Genomic DNA, 22,082 nt, shown 5'->3' on the forward strand with positions numbered 1-22,082 from the left:
TGTAGCCATTACGCCACTATCAAGTAACTGCAGTGTCATATGAAACCAGTGTATACTCAGTAACAAGTGAAGGGGGATGGATATCTAAGAGCCTATTATGCCAACGTTTTAAACCCACCCATCCGACAAATGTTTAACACCTTCACTGATATTACATGAAATACATTTTATTTTCCATTATATTACATTGTATGCCAATGCATATCACATCTACATCACTGGCTGTGTAGATATATATTTTACATATCCACTTATACAGTTGGATACATGAAAAAGCAGTATCCAAGGCAGACTTAGAACCTGCAGTCTTACAATTTTAACCTGAATGCTTGAACAACTATACCACATTACCACTCCAGAAATCCACCTCTGTGGTTAAACAAAGGTATTACTTTGTGGGAGGTGCTCACTGTTTAAAGATTTGCTTAGTCACAGTCAGAAGTCACTTAAAGGCAAACTATTCAAGTGCACACACTGGATCTAAATAATTAACAATTTAAACTGAATAACATAGAAACTAATGATTTGTAATTAAAATTCAGAACAAGGGGATGTATAAGGCATGCAAATACCACAGAGTATTACCACAGTGGCAGAGAGAACAGTTAATGGAATTTGGAAGTCGCATACCGAGCTGTATATACCTGCTTTGGGCATTCACTGTAATGCCACTTATTTTTATAATTAAACAGGCACATTAATAGAGGATCATTTAACAATTCATAAAATTCATGGTTTGGGACAACATATAGGTTAAAGTAGTAAAATCATTCATATTCACACTTAAATTTTTATTTTCACAGTGTCCAAAACATGAAACATTCTCACAAAAAATTCAAAGTAGTTGTTGTAATGTACAAAATTGAGGTATTGTCCCTTTTTGAAGGGACATCCATACAGGAAAGAAATTCACCATAGCAATGAGCGTGTGTTTTACAGAACTTTAATTCACAGGAACTGAGCATAAAATTACTGAGGCTGCTGTCCCCGGCCACGTCCGAAACCACCCCTCTGCAACACACAAAAAATACAACAACAGATTATTAAAGAGTATTATGATCAAATAAAAGTTCATCTGTTTACTATCCAAAGATAGCGCAGCCTCATTAACAGAAACAGATATGGACATTGTTTAGTAGATTTACAGCACCTTGGCTTCACTCAAAACTGTATCGATACCATGATGAACTCTCATTTCAATGTCATATCTTTAGTATGAATTAAGTATATTAATAAAGTACAAAATGATGTTGAGGATTATACCCGGCAATTTGACAGTACACAAAGTTTGCAGGGTGGTGAGACATCCAAAGAAGACGTGTGAAGGAAAGGATACCATTCCCAGCCTTCTAACCCCGCATGCAAGTCATACTGAATCCTCACAGTGAAGTCTGGCTGAATGTACTATGCACACACGTCACAGCTAGATTCTGACGTTTCACTGTTCTATGCTCATACTCGGAATATACTGAGTGTGTCCCACTACTCTTTCCCACACACGCAAGCCGTGCTGCTTTATGTTGGAAAATGTCCACCGTTTTATGGTTGGAAAGGCGGCGTACTTACAAACTGGAATTCTGTGGCAGCTCCTGCACCTGCTTCGGCCTTCTTGTCGCCGCCGGCTGAAAGCAGAGGATGATTGAGACCATTGAAAATCTGCCTGCTCCGCAAAGCTGAGAACACCCCCATCACCAAGACCATCCAACGCTTGGAATTACGGCTCTGCAAATGCCAGCTTCCAGTCAACAGTTACTCAGATTTACTGCCCTGGGCTGCTTATACCATACCTAACAAATGGTCATATGGTGACTGGTCTGTCTAATGATGGAATCACAAAAAAACTGACAACAGGGCCATATATAATGATGATTGATGTTGGTGGAAAGGCTCGCTGGGACCCCCTGGTGTAGACCAGCGACATAGCCGGTATTGTCAGTGTACAGTATTTACCTGGCTGAGCGGAACGCCTGTATGTGTCTCTGTCAGCCTCTCCACGAGCCATGCGACCTGGCCTCTCCCCCTCCATACCTGCAACAGAGGGAGGCCGTTTACTTCCATTCTCCAGACTACCGCCTCAGGGGAAGCATTTCACAATGCCTGTGCTGGTGCCTGAAATGTCAGTCCTAACTGGTTTTTACACAAACACACTCAATTCAATTTAACAGAGTTAAAGACTGAGCTACCTTTTTAAGAGACAGGGACAGGTTAATTCTGTAAAGTGAATAGGCAATCCTGAAAACAAGTTTAGCACAGACAACTATCGCGTCATGTGTACATGGTGTGTATTTTCCAACAGGTTATCATGAACATATTGTAAACCTTCAAGACCCAGGTAACGGTTTAATAATCAACTTTAAGACAACAGTGCATCCTGTACAAGAATCCAAGAGAATTTTTTTTCAGCATAACACATAATGTACCTGGAGCACATTCTCTGTGAGACAGCACCACTGTGATGCCGGGTGCGCGGGCATACCTTTGGGCCTTGGGCGGGCGGTCTCGGGGCGGGTCTGGCGCCGGAGGGTGGCGGGCACAATTTCGGGGGGCAGGTGCAGGAAGTCCCTCAGGTACTGGATGCCCTCGTTGGTGAGGTACCAGTAGAAGTGGCGCCAGGCGAACTGCTCCTTGACGTAGCCGCAGGACTTGAGAGACTGCGGGAGTGGAGAGGGGTGGGGACGTGCGGTCAGACCACCAGAACCCACGACATAACCAAACGCGCATACCTACTTATCATCATTTACAAACTTGTAACCGAATCCTTGTTCCAAACAATTTAAACAGGTAAAATCCATAGCATTATTATATACAGTAACAGTCAGAAGTTTGGACACAACTTTTATTCTTTATTTTTACAATTTTCCATATATGTGAATAACAGTAAAGCCATCTACAATATGAAATAATACAGACAGAATTACGCAGTGACCAAATTTTTTTGGAAAGAAATTCCTACACAGGTATCAACCTCACTATTTATATTTGTCTAAGAAACACATTTCAAGCATTTAAATGTAACTCTTTATATCAAAATGTCTTTGAATGCATGTTTCCCATTATCCTAATCAGGTGTGTCCAAATTTCTGATTGGTACTGTAGTTAATAATGTGCATTATTAGCCAGGTTAAATGGGGTATTGAAAAGACCTGATTGATCCTGACTCTGGACCAGTTTTTTCATTTTGCCCATCAATCTTACTCATGTTTCCAGTATCACAGCCAGACCTAGCAACCCCACCTGGGAAAGGTATCCCCCCTGGCTAACACCACAAACACCTGCCTGCAATGAAAGTGTGTGTGTGTGTGTGTGTGTGTGTGTGTATGTGGACATTTCCACAGCATCTTCAGTTCCTGTAAAACGGTGACTGGCCCAATTATACAGAACAAAACAAAGGAGGCAGTGTTGCAGATGATACATCATCTTGTCCTAAAATGCACCCACATCACATTTCCCACGTTCAATGGGAAAACATGACAAAGCACAAAGCAGTGGTTATCCAGCAGATACAACGGATTTCATGGAAACTTTAACTACAGCCAGCAGGAGTCCGTCAGCTAGTCATCAGTAATTGTCACAAATACTTTTACTGTTTCAAAGAAACTATTAAAGCCTTCACAAGAACTGCAGTCAGGCGTATTTTACTTTATGGTCTTATCTGGTGGCAGTCTGCTGTCAAAAAGATTTCGTGACCATGCTTCAGCAACGGTTCATCAGTTATCCTGACTGTTCATTAACTCATGCTGTAATCTCCACATAAAATGTGACTGATGGTCAGAATTATCTATCAGATAATTGATATGAGCAGGAGGCATTATAGCAGATAAACACCACAGGGGCACTTAAGGAGAAATCCCTTTTTCATAATCATTATGCACTCTTCAAACTACACCAAAATGTGCAACTGACAATATCAACATCTAATTCAAATATTGGAAATAAAACGGTCCAAGAAATAAAATTAAAATACTGATGTCTGTAAGGTATATCATGCAATCCCTTTTCTGTGATGCAAAACCCCTTGAATTTGCGATCACATCAATCACACACTGACTGTGATCTTCACACAGTCCTCACACAAACATAAGCCTCATTACATTATTGTCATTTAACAGACACTTTTATCCAGAGCGACTTACATAGGTTACAGTTTTTACATGTTATTCATTTGTACAGCTGGATATTCACTGAGGCACCTGTGGGTTAAGTACTTTGCCCAAGCGTACAGCAGCAGTACCCCAGTGGGGAATCGAACCGGCAAACTAGCCCTGCTCCCCCTCCATCCTCAGCAGGCGCAAAGGTCCTTAGAAACAGAAGTGGTGGAAGATGAGCCGAGCACAATCACCTGCATGGCCTTCATCACGTGCAGGTTGGGCACGTTCTTCTCTGCCAGCTCCGGGTGCTTGGCTAGGTGGACGTCCTTCTTGGCCACCATCACGCCCTCCTTGAAGAGGAGCTCGTAGATGGCAACGCGATTCTTCTTGGGCATCAACATCTGCCGGGAATGGAGCCAGATGACAGAAAAGCTCTTTAGCTCTTTTCTCTACACCAGCCTTGATGCTCACCGCAATCAGTAATAGTTTTAAAAAGAAGGCAAATTTTGGTTTTCCTAAATAAATACTGCATAAATGAACACCACACTTGAGTATATTCATACACTAAAACTCTAGACTAGAGGGCTCAAGGGCCAAGCCTGAACTATGCAGTTAATACCAGTAACCTGGGAGACTGGTGTTAAGCTCTTCACTTATTACTTTGTAATAGTGAATTCATTTTCATTTCAAAACACACACACTATAATTATGAATTAGCCATGGCACAGGCTGTCAAAAAATCCCACCAGGTTGTGGAAATAAGCAGGTAACTCCTTGATCAAACAGATGTGATTTATATTATTGTCATGCAACAACCGTAATTTTGCTACACTACAAAAAGTAACAGAAATCATGTGTCAGATGCAGGGCCGATTTACTCATTTGGATTCATGTTCATAAAAGGATGTTTTTTTTTTTTTACAACAAATCATCCAGAAGCACGTGGACATAAAACCTACAAATGGGACAGCACAGTGGCGTAGTGATTAAAGAACGGAATTCAAACTCATCTCCTGCTTGTGTAGTCTACTTCCTGGGCCAAGGTAGACCGCTAATTCAAGTTCAGTGGTAACGTTACAAAATTATATTAGAAATAAGAAACGCGTGCTATGATTCTCTCTGCATCCGAGAAGATCTGAGGATGGCTACATCGCGTTATGTCTTGTCACTTAAACTAACATTACACAGGTAGTTAGTTAGTGTAACTAAAACAAGATCTTGTTGTGATTTTAATGGATGACACAAATCCCTACTGATCTATAGCCGCGCCGTGAAAAAAAAAACATAAATGTGTTCCGGTTTTTGCACAGGTTTGAAAAGGCATAGTGAACTAATCCATGGCACATACGCGGCGATCTTGGTCGCAAATTTGCCAGCTAGCTAGCTGACAGCACAAGTTCCGTTCATCTAGAACGTTTGATGGGTTTTACAGGAAATAAATGCACATGTACTTTTACGACGAGCGACTTGATCCTTTTATTAAGGTTAAAGTGGTGACTATGTTACGATGTTTGAGAAACTAAGAAGATTGCGCTTTCGGCTCATTCCCCTACCTCTACAGCTTGCTATGAGCCTGGATCCGGAAAGAAAGTGACATGCGCAATAAGGGGGTTTAGCTGTTTAACAGGAAATGGCGTTTGACACACAATGGCTGTCATCGCTTTCCGAGCGGCGGGATTATACTAGTGAGGAAAGACAGATATTGGAAACATAAAGAATTAGGCAACGTAGAGTGTCTAGTTATATATTCAAATAAATACATTAAACATGTATTTGCTGGAATAAAAGAAAACCATTTCCGTTCTACATTCCAGTTAAATAGGAGCGTAAATATTAGTGTTTTTGTCAGCTTCTTACACGTTTGTTAGGGTAGTGGTTCAGGTGACTTAACCCACAAATCGTTGCTATCTGTATTTTTTATGATGCGTGGTTTAGGAAAGACAGTTCTTTAGTTCTATGTACAAATGTGTTATTTTTTTGAAGGCTTTCTGTTAAACCCGAATACATTTCTGGAACCGTTATGCACCCACCTAGCTAGACCAGAAACCAGACAACACAGAATAGGGAGAAATAGTGCATTTGCACACAGAACATCGCGATATAATTCTGGTCTTTGAACGTTTTCCTATATTTGTGATAACAATATTATACGATATACTGTGAGCTGTAGTTGCTAATTCTACAGTTCTACTCAGTCGCAATCTTTAGAAGTTGTTGAGCGAGGGGCAGCGTTTATAAAAGTGCTTTTTGGCTACATTTCTATTGTCATTAAAAATGAAACATAAAGCAAACAATTGACATTAAAAATAGTTGTAGGTATTTCTGGTCAACGTGAATATAATCAGAATTAACGATAACCTCTTGTGTGTGTTAAAATAAACCATCTTTACAGTATTGCATTTCAAAGTGTGAATTAAAGACCCCAAATGGCAAACACCAATTCTCTGATACAGCTATGCCACAAAGCAAACAGACTTTATCCAGCATTTAAGTCCGCTAGTATCCCATTTCTGCTCATGACAGTAATTAACACCAGTCTGTTATTAGAGGTAATCTGGAGCAGCTGGAGGCTCCACAAAAGAACAGCGGTTTCCTCAACCAGCTGTGTCCAGTTCATTTACACACATGTTGAATCTCTCTCCCACGGGCTTCCAGTTAAAGGGAAGGTTATCTATTTATATTTCTTCTTCCTCTCACTCAGCTTGTCTAAACCCTTGGAACAAATTAAACTGGTGGGTCTCCATTGAGTGGGACTTTTTGAGTGTAGTCTACAGCAAAGAGGCAGATTTACATCAAATTAACCAGCCACCACTCAATAACTGCAAACACAAAAGAGAGCTTTTGTCAAAAATTGAAATTTAACTTGTTTTATGAACCATGTTCAGTAAGCCAGTAAAGTGAAAAAGTCCAGAACCAGAACCTCCACTAGTTGGTCTAGTCCTTTGTCTAGAAATTGGGAAAACACTCATCCTGTTTCTTCAGCAAGTCACCCATCTTCAGAAGGATTTTGAGTGCCACCTGTAATTTGATTTTAGGTTTGTTTTAGCTGTCTAGCTTGTGATTCAATATTTATACAATGAAATTGTCACCACCAGCTGCACATTGGTACAGCACCCTCCCACCTCAGACTTCTTTATGCAATTCTTGGTGCGCTTATAGCATCAGAGAGCTCTCAGTAGAAAGTAGAAAGTGCAGCTAGTTTAGGCAAGGATAACATAGCATTTTTCTCTGTTCATTCTAATGAGAACCTCCACTGTGCTTCATTTGTAGAGGGAAGAGAGTGAGTGTTCAGATGCAGGACACAGTTTGGAATGATAAATCAATCATACATGCCAGTACAACACTTGATACATATAAATCCTGTATTATTTTAATGGAGTTCTCCTTTAATGGTGTATCCTGACACTTCACTTCACAGTGTTAGAATTAACACAATGTTAGAATTAAGCTTGGCTTTTTAGTTACTTTTGTGGATTCTTTGTCCTTCTCCTTTCATAGTGGCAGTTCTGCTGTTGGTTGCACTTTAGTCTGACATTCCTATGAGCCCTTGGTTTCCAAATTGTAAATGGTAATCATTTATGTAGCATCTGTCTTCATTGTTTCAGTATGATGCTTATCCACTCAACACAAACTGCTTTCTGTTGTCCATGCTGCCTGGTTTTTAAAAATATATTTATTTCCAATGGACATGCACAATTAAACATTCATGTGTATACACACATAACATACATTGTATCCATTATAGCCATGGGCTCATTTTCATTGCAGTCCCACATTACACAAAATGAAAATGTAAAAATACTAAAAAAAAAAAATACTCACAAATAAATAAATGAGCACTATCATAAAATCATCTGACAGAACAGAACTAAAACTACAACAAATGATCCAGTAAGAATAATGTATGTCGTACCTTCTGTAGCCTAATTAAACACCTGAAAAGTCAAATCTCTAAAATTACCTAAAATCACACAGGATTTCAATTTAAAAGCATAGCTTTTATGGATGTTTTTATGTTCAACTATTCTAATTATGGCATAGTAATGCAGTAATGCATTTCAAGAGATATTCGTTTTACAATAATTGGGCTTTAAAAGGTTCAATGGCATGGATTTCCAATACTCCACAGAAAACACAGGAATGTTGCATCTGGTGAACCAACAGTAAGTCAACAACCAGGTCTGTCCGATCGTCAATAACAATGACAGGCAGTAGAGGGGAGAATTGTCCTTGCGTTTTAAAGGTGCCGCTAATCTATGTGAGATACCGCTGTATCTTTGCACAAGGCATATAATCTATGTAGATCGTTACCGAAATGTTTTTTTTTTTTTTTTTTTTCATTTTCCAAAAAGAACAATTTATTATCGGCAGTTATTCTTCGAATGTGTATTCTCTCTAATTGCTTCTATTGCATGCTCAGATAACGCAAACATTTACACATCTTCACTGAGCATGGTCTTGCATTGCTTATAGCGTTAGCTTCATTTAGTAGGCTAACGGTATTAGTCAGGCAGATGGTGGTACACTAGGATTATTAACACCATTCGTACAGCTGTCGATAATGATAGGCTAAAAATGGCACCCGGAAATTCTTAATAACTGCAATTTTAACATTGATTTGATATGGTTCCTTCTTTAATGTGCATATCATCCGCTTGTAACTGAATGCAATGATGTTTGTTTTTGGATACAGCGACGTTAGCACCAATGAAAGACTGTTGTCTTTGTCAATTAGCTCAATTAATCCATGTTAATACACACAAATTTAACACTGCTACCGCAGATATAACTCCGGGACACCATCCAAGCTGTGAACACCATTACCTCACAGACCTCACGTCGGATCATTATAGCGACAAAAGAACTGCCGTCGAATGTACAGCATAGAACGACAGACAACAATGTTGGATAAAGACTTGAGAACGAATTTTATGAGTTTCCAACGCACTACTACCAGAGTACAACCCACAATTTTATGTCACTAGTCATCCCAAAATGTTGAAATAAGTTAATCTAATCATGCATTATAGTAAATAATAAATATTATGCGTAATTTAAGAAGATTCCTATGAGCCTTACTTCGGATGTCATGTTAATAAATGCCTTTTTACAGTTTTAGCATTGAAAACCCCGCATGCTGGTAAACATAATCAAAAACAAAATCATTTTATCGTCATAATCGTTTCAGGTTTCAAAAATTCGAGTCCTTTTTGCGCCTCTTCAACCAATTGAAATAGGCCGATAAAAATTAATTATCTGAGATATGTAAATCCTGACAAAAATCTATGTTTACATATTGTGCACCTCATTGTGGCTGCAATCCTGCAATTACAACGTAGGCTATTGCGGCTGCTGGCTGCACGTTTTACGATAAACACGGTCTGTAATACAGTGTTAAATGTGTCATTAGCGTTATTAAAAATTTTCAGCAATTTCCAGCTACGTTGAAGCTTGGTGAAGTTCTTGCTCAGCTAAGTTCGTTATCATGAATATTAACTACGACGTTCCGTAGGACCTCCCCCTAACCACCGAATGTGCTTGGATGCTCCGCAGCTCCCTCTCGCTGTTTGCATCGTGATCTCACGGATGCGGAGAGCCGCTCGGCGAAGCAGGGTCACCTTCTGTCATTGCAACGAAAATCGTTGAATTGCTTTGCAGTTTACCGTCTCGCTGGATTACTGCATCACGCATCTCCGGGTAGGTTAATAACTGAAGCATGTTTGCACGGTATTTACTTGAAAGAAATGTGCTTTGTGATTGATAGGCTGTGTGTTTGAAAGCAAAGTGTCACAGCACGGGGTTAGCTGAATGTTGTAACCACAGCTCACCTGTTTATTTGGTTCTGTTACGACACTGTCCACTGAAGTTCATTCCGTATAAGTTGAGGAGTTCCAGCAGGTTGAACTCTTTAACTAGGTCTACATATGCATGCGTTTAAATGAGATATTTTTTCGGAATTATCCAATACCGTCCACACTGTTCTCTGGCTTCCTTTGGTTGTTTGCGTGTTGATTAACGGAGACTTATCCAATCGGTGCATGCAAGAGTTGGGTTTTTTCCTTCGTTTAGTGAGCCGAATAGATACAATAAAGCTGCCTACATTATGAAAATAATAAATGGTGCTTTAAACATATCCAGATTGTATATGTAGGTTTGCATGGGTATTTGTAGGATCAGTCGCTAATTCTGTCTACGGGGTCACCGAGTAGGGTATGTTGCCAAATTCATTTAAATCATGTTCGATTTTTTTTTATTTATCACTGGTAATTCAACTCATTCTAGTAGTAAATTTACATGGTTGATCAACTGTATTATTGAGTTGACCTTTACGGTAAGGATAGACTTTGTCGTTTAAATGGAAGTGCGCTGTTAAGAGGCAGGTTCTGTATATGAATATAGAGAATACGGAAGAAAACACATCTCACAGCTGTCTGTCAAAGACACCAAAGCACACCAGGCAACGACGGTCCAGCAGGACTCCTTCATGTCAAAACTGTCATTACAGCACATCCCCTGTGTAAACAGTCTGGTTGAGATTATGAGGTAGCGACCTGCTCCGTGCGATTACAGCGGGCTCGTCCATATTCAGAGTGTCATAAACAAACCTGCGCGGGTGGGAGAGTGAGCGCTGTTCCCTGTTAGCTGGATAGTCCAATTTTCGGCGTATCAAAGGTACAGTCAGTACCGTCTCTGGCATGTCAGCTGGGTCCAAAACACCTTCGGAATCATTAAAATAATAATTCCAAATGATTTTCCAAATGATCCAGGTATTGTGATGAACAACATTTCGATGGTTTTGAGAATATTGTATATTGTATATATATATAATGTAATAGCCTATGGTAGTATTGTAAAACATAGGAGATGTAAGAATCAGAGTGTTCTCCCTCCAAAAACATTATGGAGACTGCTTGTCATATGTATATCGATTGAATATGTAAATCTAACCGCAACCTTCGAACCTATGTATTCAATTTTTGTAACGTTTACTGACGATGTAGGATTTTCCACATGCATTTGCAAACGGTATAGGCAAATTAATCAGTGGGTTCTCGGTCGTAGCCCTGTGTTACATCTGCTCTGACGTCAGGAGGTCCCCACTTTATCTTTGCAGACCAGCTCTACTGCTGTTCCTTCTCCACACATTCAGAGATTTAAACCACAAGAGTATGATCTCAAGTTACTGCAAATACCACATACCATTTCCGGAAAAGTGTCAGAGTGGATAGTTTTGCATTGCTACATTCACCAGGTTCGTCTTGTGTTTCAGTAGTACCTTTCTGACTTTAAGTAGATCCTCATTTTATACATACAGCTAGTTCAGTATGTATTTTAACTCGTGAGAACTCAGTAGATTGTAGAAATATTGACTTGAACTCCATCACATGTGATGCAAGGGTTATTCAGGGATACACATGCTTGATATGTGAAGTTCAGTGCTTGCATTTTCAAGGGTTATAACAAAGTGTAATAATCTACAAGGCTTTGGCAGTATTTGCAAGGTCTAGCCTTGTGACAGTGGGAATAATATATTTTTTCCACTCGGAGAGAAAAGGCATTGTGAAGGGTCTGTTTACATGATGACCCAAGTGTCAGCAGGGTGACTCCTCTCCATTTTGGCCGTCCTGCTGCTGCCGTTGTTACACGCCAGCCAACAGATGGCAAAGGAATCGGTCAGGAGCAGGGTACATGAAACCTGCATGGCCCCTGGGAGTTGAACAAAGGCAATGTTTTTAAAAGCCATCTCCCAAGGCCCTCAGGGAGCACGCTCTGGATTGAGAACACCCTTGTATCATACACTCCCAGCACTAAAGAGATTGGGGGGAGGGGAGAGGAGTTAATCATATTAGGTAACAGAAGGAAGTCTGTGGGGAAGGTAAAGCAATACACGGCGCATAAAGAAAGTCACGATATTCAGTCCGAGGTCATACATTTGACCTTTTCGAGTCACTTGAATCTCTCCCACATCTCTAATACTGTTGTGTTATGTCACCGCCTCAGCTTTGTGGATAGCTGTAAGTTCTGGCTCTCTCAGTCAGAGGCAGAAGTTGTGGCTTTTGATGAAGACTTGTAATTACCTTACCACAGATGCGAGGAGTTTGCCTTCTGAGTCCCTCCTCTGTTTCTAGACTGAGAAAGGACACACGTATTTGTTAGCAGAAGGGTCCTGCTAATTATCACAGACTGCCACGCACCTGCTACTTCCACACAGTTCTACAAACAGCTACATGCCACTGCACGTTACCACACACTACAGCACTCTGACACTGTTACACCCTGTCACAGACCAACTGCCGCACGATATCTCACATTACCGCAAAATACCACATACAGTGGGGGGGGGGGGGGGCGCTTTGATTAACCCAATATCAAGGATACTGCCAATCACATTGATTTTACTGTAAATGTTTATTTCAACATGTGTAATTTTGCATACAGAAAGAATCTTTGTCAAGCCAGAGGGAAAGAATATAGCCAGAGTTAAGTTCTAAACCTCGACCAAGGCTATTGTTACCTGGAGTGCTGGTGCCTGCAGACAGGCTGCAATGTTTTCAGAGTCAGAGAGAACTGCTGAAGCTGTGTTGATCAGAGAGTTGGTTCTAGTTGCTTGGATATGTGTGTATTGTAGTGTGTTGTATTTCTGACAGCTTGGCCTTGAAGCTTGCGATAATATTTGGCAATTAGTGGGACAGCAGAAAGCTTTTATTTTTAGAAAGCATGTTTCCATAGAAGTGTCTGTTGATGTATGAGTTTACAGCAGCTTGTACTTATTTGTGTTTTTTGAATAAGCAGAGGATTTCAGCACTAGGTTTATGGCTGAATGTCCTTCAATTCAGTATGCTTAACTGGGAGCTGTCCAAGGTTCTGATCTGGGCTGTGGCATCACCTGCAGGATTTGATTACATTTACATTTTGTCATTTAGCAGATGATCTTATCCAGAGTGAATTACAAAGAGTGAGTACAAAGTGCAGCTAATATACCGACACCATTCGGGCAGCGTTTTGATGGTGAGGGGCATGGAGTGTGGCTGAAATGTTGCAGTGAGGGGGAGAATCCTAGTGGGTCGTGGAGGAGAAGGTGGCCATGATGTTGCTCTGTTTCATTATCTAGCCTCATCATGGATGTCTCTTTAATTGCTCACAGAAGTGCTTATAAGCTAAGTCTACAAGAAGCGACTGTGGAGTGGCAGATACTGTACGTGGGTGTGCCAGTGCTGTAGATGTTAACAGTGGATTCCAGCCGTTTGCGATGTTTAAACATGTTTGGCCTTTTTACTTAAACGTTGATACTTTATATCTTTATATCTTATATCTTATATCTTTCAAATGCTTCTCAACCCCCTCCTGTGAGATTCCACTTCTGCAATTTCTGGTTTATTATTTTTTTCCTTTACGAGAAGAATGCCTTCTGGTTGAAACACTCAGCTGTCAAATGCAAAGTGTTTCTTGTTCTGTTCCTTGTGAATATGAGTTTATCGGAGTTCACCCGAGTAACCATAGCTGGTACTTACTGATGAATCCCTCTCCTCACCTATACCTTAATCATACTGCCAGGGAAAGGACAGGCTAAATGAAACACCAGTCCCTGGTACCTTACCCAGATCAGTCCAACATTGAAACACTCCGTGTCTCATTGGGGCTGGCCCATCAGAGAGCCAGGCGGTGCTGCTTTAAATGTTCCAGCATGTGGAGCCTCTGGCTGCTGTCTCTCACAGTGTGCTGTGATGCTGGGATGTCTCCGCCGTGGTGCTTGAGGTGTTGAGCGAGAGCGAAGATGGCTGTTGCTGCGCTGAAGCAGTCCAGCTGTCCCTCTCTTCCCCTCCCATTGTGTCAGAGAGCAGTCAGGAGTGAGACATGCCTCACAGTGTCTCCCAGAGGGGGGTGGGGTGTGGAAGCAACGGCTGAGAGGGAAATTTTGTTTCTGTACTATGATATTGTAAGTGACATCTTAATCCATGTTGAGGATGTTACTGTTGGGCATCCTATGTGCTCTTAAAGTGAATGCAATCTGTGAAATGCTCTGTGAAAATGATGAAAATGATTCAGGTTTGATTTGTAATGTTCAAATACTTAACTAATTCATTTACATTTAACTACATTCATAGTTACATTCATTAACTAATTCATTTACATAATTCAACTAATAAATACTAGTGTTGTAACCCCGGTAGTACAGAACTGCACAATGTCGTTCTCACATTGTAGCTACGGTATTGTGTTTCCAAGATTTCATAGAAAACTTTGAAAAAGAATTTTGCCATTGAACAGTCGAGCAGGTGCACATTGTTAATCAACCTGTGAACCTGTTTTTTTCATATATGCACAGGATATCCTGCTCTTTTATCTGTTTTAATGGATCATGTTTTTTAATTATGTGATTTAATTGACTTTGTCAATATTGTGCTTGCTGCAGTGACATCACAAAGGAGTGAATTGTTTACCTTCGTCTGATGTTATTGTCATGGGATTGACGTTCAGGCCAGATATGGGACTATTTCCGTACTGCTTGTCAGAGGGCATGGGTTTTTCTTTCTCATTCTTAAGCCATTGCCTACGTCCGGGAGAGAAAACACAGTGGGTGCAGACGTCAGGTTTAATTAGAGAGGAGGAAAGTAGCCGGAATGCGGTGACTCATTTGGAGTGTTTTTAATTCCCGCCCTCTCTGACTCTCTCCTTTGTTTCGCAATTAATAGCGCGACACGTCTCAACAATTAACTAACGGAGCTGTTAGGATGATGAGCGTAGGCTTCAGTCCATGAGTAATGGCATTGTCTCTCGAAATTTGATCCGGGGCATGTCTTTCAGAACATTGGCTGGCATGATCCCTTAATCTGTTTTAATCTTTCAACTTTTTTTGTACATGCTGTGCTTATTCCTGTTGTTTTGTGACAGGGAATAGAAACAATCTGAAATGACACCAGGAGACCAGCGATTGCAATTTCCTTTTAAGTACCATTACCTTTCTGTTCAACCTATGTTTTGTAACATCTCACTTCTTTAACGGGCTCCAAAGTTACAGTAAGAGGATTTTGCTAATGGGTTAAGGGATGCTGCCTTGATTTTGACTTGGCAGACTTTTGATTGATGCTCGGTGTGAAAGATGGAGGGCGGTGATTGGAAGGGCATGGTGACAGAGGGACAGTGATTGGCTGGAGTCAGGCCCAGGCAAGGATGAAAGCTTAGGCTGGGGAGGATTGTTAAATCACAAAGAGAAGGAGTTAAAGTTGTGAGGAAGGACTGGAGTCACATGACGAGAAGGTAGTTTTAATCCAGGGTAGTTAGTGCGGGGGTGGGGCGCAGCTGCCGGTACCCTTGGGAGCAACATTACGTCATTTTTTCAGCAGACGACCTCATTCGGGGGTCAAATGTTCACACATGACCCTTCGAAACTGCTAGGCAAGCACCAGCACAATTATACGCCTGAGTGCCTCGCTCCAGGGAACTGCAGTGGTGTCCTCTTCAGGCCTCAAACCACACTCCTGGAGTCGAGGAGGTCCAGTTTCCTCCGCACTTCTCCACAGTGCTGTCCACATGCTCAGCCCACTGTCATTCACTTTGAATGTTTCCATTAAAAAAAAAACAGCATAAGTAATCGTAAATAATTTAAGACATGCCTTGTAGACTAAGCAAGAGAGTGTGTGTAGAAGGGTAGTGAGTAGGGGATAGGGATTGGTTTCCAGAAGGTTTCATTTCCGTCTACTGTGTCAGTGCGTCAGAAGGAGTAATCCGCTGGGAGTGTTAGGTGGTCTCTCTGCGGAATTGTCGTGTCTGGACAAGAAGAGCAGCCTCTAAGCTGTGTGTGCGTGCACACGCGTGCGTGTGTGTGACAGAGAGAGAGAGAGTTTCTAATTGGATCAGGCTAACTGGAGACGCACATGATAATGAAAACAGCCTTTCACGCCCAATGCGAGATCACAGGAGCCGAAAGAGTGAGCCTGACACGCCAAGGGCTGGCTTTCAATTTTGATCAATCAGCCATCGATTTCCCTCATATAAGCATGCGCCCACAATGGGCCACCAGTGGCAATGGCATCATCACAGTTGCTGCTCCTTGTGCAAATTCGCACTGCAATCCATAAGGCTCTGATTGATATTTACATATTAATGCTAATTTACTTTCTTACATATCCCATGTTGCCTGGCATGTTACATTACATTATTGTCAATTTAGCAGATGCTCTTATGCAGTCTGACTTACATAGGTTACAGTTTACCATTATACAGGTGAATATTTATAATTGTGACAATTGTGGGTTAAGTAGCTTGCCCAAGGGTACAACGGTGGGGAATCGAACCAGCAACCTTTCGGTTATGACCCTGCTGCTTGCACGCTATACAACACTGCTGCCGTCACGTTACAGCAAATAGCATGCCCCCGATAGCTCTTCACGGATGCTGAGAAGGAGTGAGGCCTAACACAGATTTCACAGAGAGAAAGGCTGTCAGTCCAGCTTTTGTTCATTCTGTGAATTAGAATGGGGGCGGATGATATTTTCATGTGAAACTGAGGGGAAATGGTTTTGAAATAGGTTTTGAAATGGGCTAATCCAAACAAGCAGCAGGACTTTTCAAGCATAATTGCCTTCATGGTTTCTTGCTCTGTTGTACGGTTTTACTGGATTGTCTTATTTAATCTTGATAAAATTAGGGAAGGTGCTGCATTTTTTTTTCACTACAACGCTTTAAACCAGCTTGTATCTGCTATTTATCACTAGGGTATTTACACTGTGTACAATAAGGTGTGAAAGCAAACTCAGCATCTGATAGGTAATGAAAATGTTGGAGCTGGAGACATGGAGCTAACGTAACAACTAACATAAAAGGAGTGCTGTTGACATTTAAAAGGAAGCCCTGGTCCTGTATTTTGTGGTATATTTTGTGGCAGCAGCAGTGTAGCATAACAGTAAGAAGCAGGACTTGTGACTAAAAGGTTGCTAGTTTGATTCCCTGCTGGGGCATTGCTGTTGTACCCTTGGGAAAAGCACTAAACTCACAGTTACCTCAGTAAATATCCAGTTGTATCAATGGATAACATTGTAAAAAAAAAAAAAGTCACCAATGTAAGTCTCTCTGGATAAGAGCGTCTGGTATATGGCAATAATTTAATGTAAAGTAATGATATGCCTCAGCTTTAGGATTAATCATTTAAATGGCTGTTGATTTGTTTGAGAACCATGATGTCGTGTTGTGGCTTCCCTAGTGTCTGCTCTAAATTTATATGGAGTTCCAAAGCAGATTTTTGGCAGGAAGATGACTGCGTGAAATCAATAAATAGCTGAGCATGGCTCAACAGTCCTTTTTATTAGCTTTGATGACTGCAAAATTACGTTGCTTTTCCAGTTAAATTCACTTGTTTCCATTTTGTCAAATACAGCTTCCTTTATCTCCCGAACTTGTTCGTTTGGCTCTGAAACCAAAAGCTCTTCCTTATCACCAGTTACCCCACAGGCAAAGATGCGGAAATTTCCATTCAAGTTAAAACTATTGATGTCAATAGGTGATCGATCTCATATGGATTAACCCAGAATCATGTGGGCTGCTCAGGGCTAACCATATCCGTAAGCACTTTTTTGGTCTGAAATTGTAGGTTAATTTCACTTTTTCCCTTTTTGCATCTTAATACATCAATCAAGCCTTCAGGGAGGCTTCACTGCTGTTATAAGTTTTATTCTGTCTTTATTCTGTCAGCAGCTAAAACCTAGAGAAAGTTTTTATTGGGCTTACAAAGTGTTTCAGCCATGTAGGCTGTTGTTACATTAGTAGACTCTTTCCCGTCACGTATTTCTTAAAACAGTTTGCAATTTCTTCTAGAAAACTGGAAAATTAATAAGAACAGAATTTGAAAGTACATTTTGAGCTCTCTTTGAATATGCATGTTTGATGGTGATTGTCAGGGTAACGATAGATCATTTTTCAGGGAACAGTCTGGATGCCCTTTAAATCCATCGCTGTTGTGCCCTTTGGAAATGCTAGGTTGTTAATGAGGGTTCACACTGTGTGAGACTGTTGTTTCCTCTGAGTTTTTTTTTTTTAATTATTGCTTCTGCACCGTGCAGCAGCAAGGTCAGAATGTCTATCTGTGCATCCAGAAGCTTCAGCTGCACAGGAAGCCATTGATTTTCAATTGAGATCCCCGCGCTGAAACACGAAGCATCCACCATCTTGAAACCCACATTGAATATAGGCGTCAAATCGGTTTTGTGCCCTCCCTCATCTTCAAATGCCACTAGACAGTCCACCCAGACAAATACCTAAAATGAAACTCATTTATGCGGCAGGACATGGCAGAAATGTGTATGCCGGTCCCTATATTTAAACGATGCATCTCCTTGTGTTCTGGGCACCTGAACACCAAACCAAATCACCAGGTGCAAGAATTTGCTGTGACCACACAATGGGACTGCAAATAATTCCATTTGTCTATTTTTCATTGCCAAATAGACTGAATGGATTTTCCACCTGTAGTTTTTAAGAGATTAAAAAGACATGGATCTTTTCTCATTTGTGGGCTGAAAGTAGATAACCAGGCCTCATTCCCCAATGCTAGCTCTCAATGTTATTCAGCGCTCAGCTGGAAAAAAAAATTGGTTGCACATTTTCATACATTGATTGAACCATAATGATTTGATCTGACCTGATTGTACAAGTTGTGGTTGTAGCACACCAGCAGAAAAGGAAAAGTCCTAAACTGGTATTGTGAAACACGATTTTAGAGAGATCAGGAGCTGTCAAACATTAGATGCTATTGTAAGGTATTAGCGTGGTCAGTCGTTAAATTATGTTCAATAAGTGAAACCCCTAACTTTTCCCTATCGACTCATCGCAGTGATTGTCAATCTGTGGTCTTACTGGCAGAGGGATGTGCCTCGTTTGTCATGCTATGCAGGGAAAATATGCCACCCGTTCACAGCTGACTTGCTCCAAGGAGAAGCAATTACCGGTAATTGTTTTTGTATTATGAGGAGAGAAACAACCTCGCCTGGAATGACAACACCAACATATAACGTGTTTATATGATGAGGGAGGTTCGAGAAAGCTTTCATTGGCTGGGTTGAAGAGGTCTAGCGGTGGGGCTTGAATGGCGTGCACGTGCCCAGCAGCCTTTGGTAAAATGGCTGACACCTGCCGGGTGAGGGAAACCAGTGAAACGTTTTTGAAATGTTTTTTCTGTGGTACATATCCCTGAGGGGAGCCACAGCCAAAATGTGTTAGTAGCGCCAGCTTGTGGCAAGTGAGTGTGAGAAAATGTGACGATGGGGCCACCGGCGTGGCGCTGGACTGCTGCGCCAGTGTCAGTCGAGGAGTGGGACGGTGGTACCTGTCACAGGGCCTGTGTGGAAGGAAAGGATCACCCCCCTGGGAACTGCGGGGTCGGTCTGGAGCAGCGGCCTCTGAGCGTCTGACAGGTGCCAAGAAGCTGAGGGACTAGCGTTAATCAAAACACCATGGCAGGAGTGAAAGGGCCGGCCACCCCCGTGGCGACAGTGAAGCCCGACAGCTTTCAGAAGTGTTGGGCAGGTGATGACGTCGTGTCCTGGGGCCAGTCTCGACAGGCTGTCACTCCCAGGATGGAGGAGAAGGAAGGGGGAAGGGGATGCCCATGCATGGAACCACCAGAACCAGTAGCTGGTGAAGAAACAGCTCACGTTCTTTGGCTGCTGGAAACCTTTACTTCATTTGTTCATTTGTCATTTGTCTGTCTTTATTTGATAACACAATTCATTTTTGGTAGACTCAGTAATAAATACAGTTTATTGTCTGTGGCTTTATTTTACTGTGAACAGATCAAAAGAGTGAGGGACTCATATGGGTGGGACGATGGAGAGAAAAAGAAGCCATGTCATTGATTGATAATGTTTTACGATGTTTTACATGTGACTTTTGTAATTACACTGCCCTCAACTTTCGACAAATGACTTGCATTATTTATGGTGAATTTCACTTTCTTATGAGCCACCCACTTATTCAATATGTTGTGGTGCTGCAAAGCAGACAACACGTTACTTTTGCCACAGCGAAAATGGATCTGTATCTGCCTACGTGTTCTCTTAATGATGACATTACACACTAAGCAGAGGAAGGCGTTCACAGTCATAAAACCCACTGTGGCTGCTGTTATGTGTTCCATCTGTCTCAGTTTGTGTAATTAAAGTTATGATTGAAACAATGTCTCGGCTGTCTTGCAATCATCAGGCTTAAATTGGCTGCTAATAGAAAGGGTAACTATAAAGAAAGTGGCTTTGAAGGTACTTGTAACCTGACTTCAGTTGTAAGACAGCTGGTGCTGGTAAATGTCTACTGGGCCTAGTTTGTGCCTAAAATCTGTGGCATGAAGATAGCCAGTGTCTCAAGGGACTGATTTGTTCCAAGTATCTGTAGTATGTAGATGTCACACCCTGACCATCATTTTAATGTCTGCACACCTGTTTGTCCACTGCTGTAGTCCCCGTGTGGGAGAATGAGAGGAACTGAAGGAGGAAGTGGAGTAAGAAAAGAAAAGAGCTACTGGAAATGGCGTCCTTTTTATTTCTGTCTTTGTTGTGGCATAAAGGAAATGCTGAAGGGCCTGTGTGTGCTGCAGTGATTCAGGGACCCCCCCAATTCCACCCCCCTCCCCCCTGTGTGCTGGTGGGTAGAGTCCTCCAGCGTCTGCCCCTGCTCATTAGAGCCGGAACCCAGAGAGCCGGCCTGGCGCAGGGCTGGGAGGGAAACAGGTGGGTGTGCTGCTCAGAGCTCCACAGAAGGATCCAGGCTTTTCATGCCAGCACTCTCGACTGGATTCAGTCAACATTCATCTTTAACTTTTACAGACAATGGTACTTTTTCCATAAACACAGTTTGGCAAGTTTAGTCATCATCCAAGTGAGAGGGAAATTAGATCTAATTAGTCAAAGTGAAATATTGTTTGAACCCCGTTTCCTTTTGTTCAACTGTATAAAATCTGGCTTGACTGGGGCCTCCAAGTGGCTCAGTCTACTAAGGTGCAGGTTCAGCTGTGACTGGCAGCCTACTGACTTCATTCCATCAGGGTAGCGGTGGGTGTGTCAGCACACACCCTGCCTCTCATCAGGTGGCTGTGAGAGAGGAAGGTCATTCCCGAGCCAGCTGATTTTGGAAGGTTCCTCCATTATAATTATGGTACAGGAAGGACAAAAGGAGGTGCGATCATCACCATCATCTTCATCATCACACATCACACAAGGCCTTTCCCAGTGTGACACAGTCTCAAACATTACCCTTGGACTTTATCAGGTCCATTAGCAAATTGATGTCTGTGAGTAGTTGCATAGGTCTATTAGTGTCTGAGTAAATGTAAAGGCCAGGGCATGTGCACCCTCAAACTGCAGCAAGAAACACGATGTGCCAGAGGTGGCGAATTAAATCTCCACATTGAGAGGTAATGAATTCATTTGAATGGAATGAGGCTCATTTTGTTGCTAAATGTGATGATGTGTATTTACTACTCTCAGCTCCATCTGCTCAGTGTCGTGCCTTGATGTTGCTTGCTACGCCAGTTTGTTTACTCCAGGTTGGAGAAGCTGTCCAGAGGGGTCCGTCATTATTAGTGGACTTTCAGCGTTGCAGTTTTAAGCATGATTTCCACTGGCTGCAGAGCAATGGCACCATTCGTTCACAGTGGTCTCAGTATTATTGACCAAAATGGAGTTCTAGCAGAAGGACAGAGCATCCTATTATGTGATGATTACTTTCTCTGTGGTAAATCTGAAAATTTCTCCCTTTTCTGAGTATGATAATGTAAAATGAAAGGGGGGTTGACAAGAAATCTGATTATCTTTGTCCAAGGGCTTAATTGTAGATTCTCCATCCCGTGCAGACCTTCTAAGCCTGAAATGAATAAGAAATACTCAGAGACTTGGTCTGTGTCTTGTTTCTTTACAGCATAAGAATACATACTCATTATACATCAAAGGCTATCTTGCCGGGCCGTAATGAACTACAAGGCCTGTAATTGGAGGGCTTTGAGGGTCTGTC

At 41.7% G+C, this 22,082-nt stretch overlaps 2 protein-coding genes across 3 annotated transcripts in view; one reads left to right on the forward strand and one right to left on the reverse strand.

Moving 5' to 3' along the window:
- Positions 1–906: 906 nt before the first annotated feature.
- Positions 907–5,683, reverse strand: LOC118781361 (40S ribosomal protein S10-like). The gene is made up of 6 exons (XM_036534361.1): positions 5,642–5,683; positions 4,340–4,489; positions 2,477–2,651; positions 1,951–2,028; positions 1,567–1,622; positions 907–1,011 (listed from the first exon to the last, which is right to left on the reverse strand). Exons 2-6 carry the CDS (start codon positions 4,487–4,489, stop codon positions 970–972), a joined length of 501 nt encoding a protein of 166 aa, XP_036390254.1. The 5' UTR covers positions 5,642–5,683; the 3' UTR covers positions 907–969.
- Positions 5,684–8,238: 2,555 nt separating this feature from the next.
- Positions 8,239–22,082, forward strand: part of LOC118781355 (protein kinase C and casein kinase substrate in neurons protein 1-like) — a 64,632-nt gene continuing 50,788 nt past the window's right edge. For both annotated transcript variants that reach the window (XM_036534353.1, XM_036534354.1), the window contains exons 1-2: positions 8,239–8,267; positions 9,642–9,785. The gene's annotated coding sequence lies outside the window, so the exon portion shown is untranslated. The remainder of the gene's footprint in view (positions 8,268–9,641; positions 9,786–22,082) is intronic.

The sequence above is a fragment of the Megalops cyprinoides genome, chromosome 7, assembly GCF_013368585.1.
Source record: "Megalops cyprinoides isolate fMegCyp1 chromosome 7, fMegCyp1.pri, whole genome shotgun sequence".
Classification (NCBI taxonomy): Eukaryota; Metazoa; Chordata; class Actinopteri; order Elopiformes; family Megalopidae; genus Megalops; species Megalops cyprinoides.

Bases quoted from the DNA above. Each gene is read 5' to 3' on its own strand.
- LOC118781361 (XM_036534361.1), bottom strand. From the start codon at position 4,489: ATGTTGATGCCCAAGAAGAATCGCGTTGCCATCTACGAGCTCCTCTTC. The intron at 2,652-4,339 runs GTGATTGTGCTC...CCACTCCCGCAG, and splicing joins ACGTGATGAAGGCCATGCAG to TCTCTCAAGTCCTGCGGCTA. The intron at 1,012-1,566 runs GTAAGTACGCCG...TGTGTGTTGCAG, and splicing joins CTGCCACAGAATTCCAGTTT to AGGGGTGGTTTCGGACGTGG.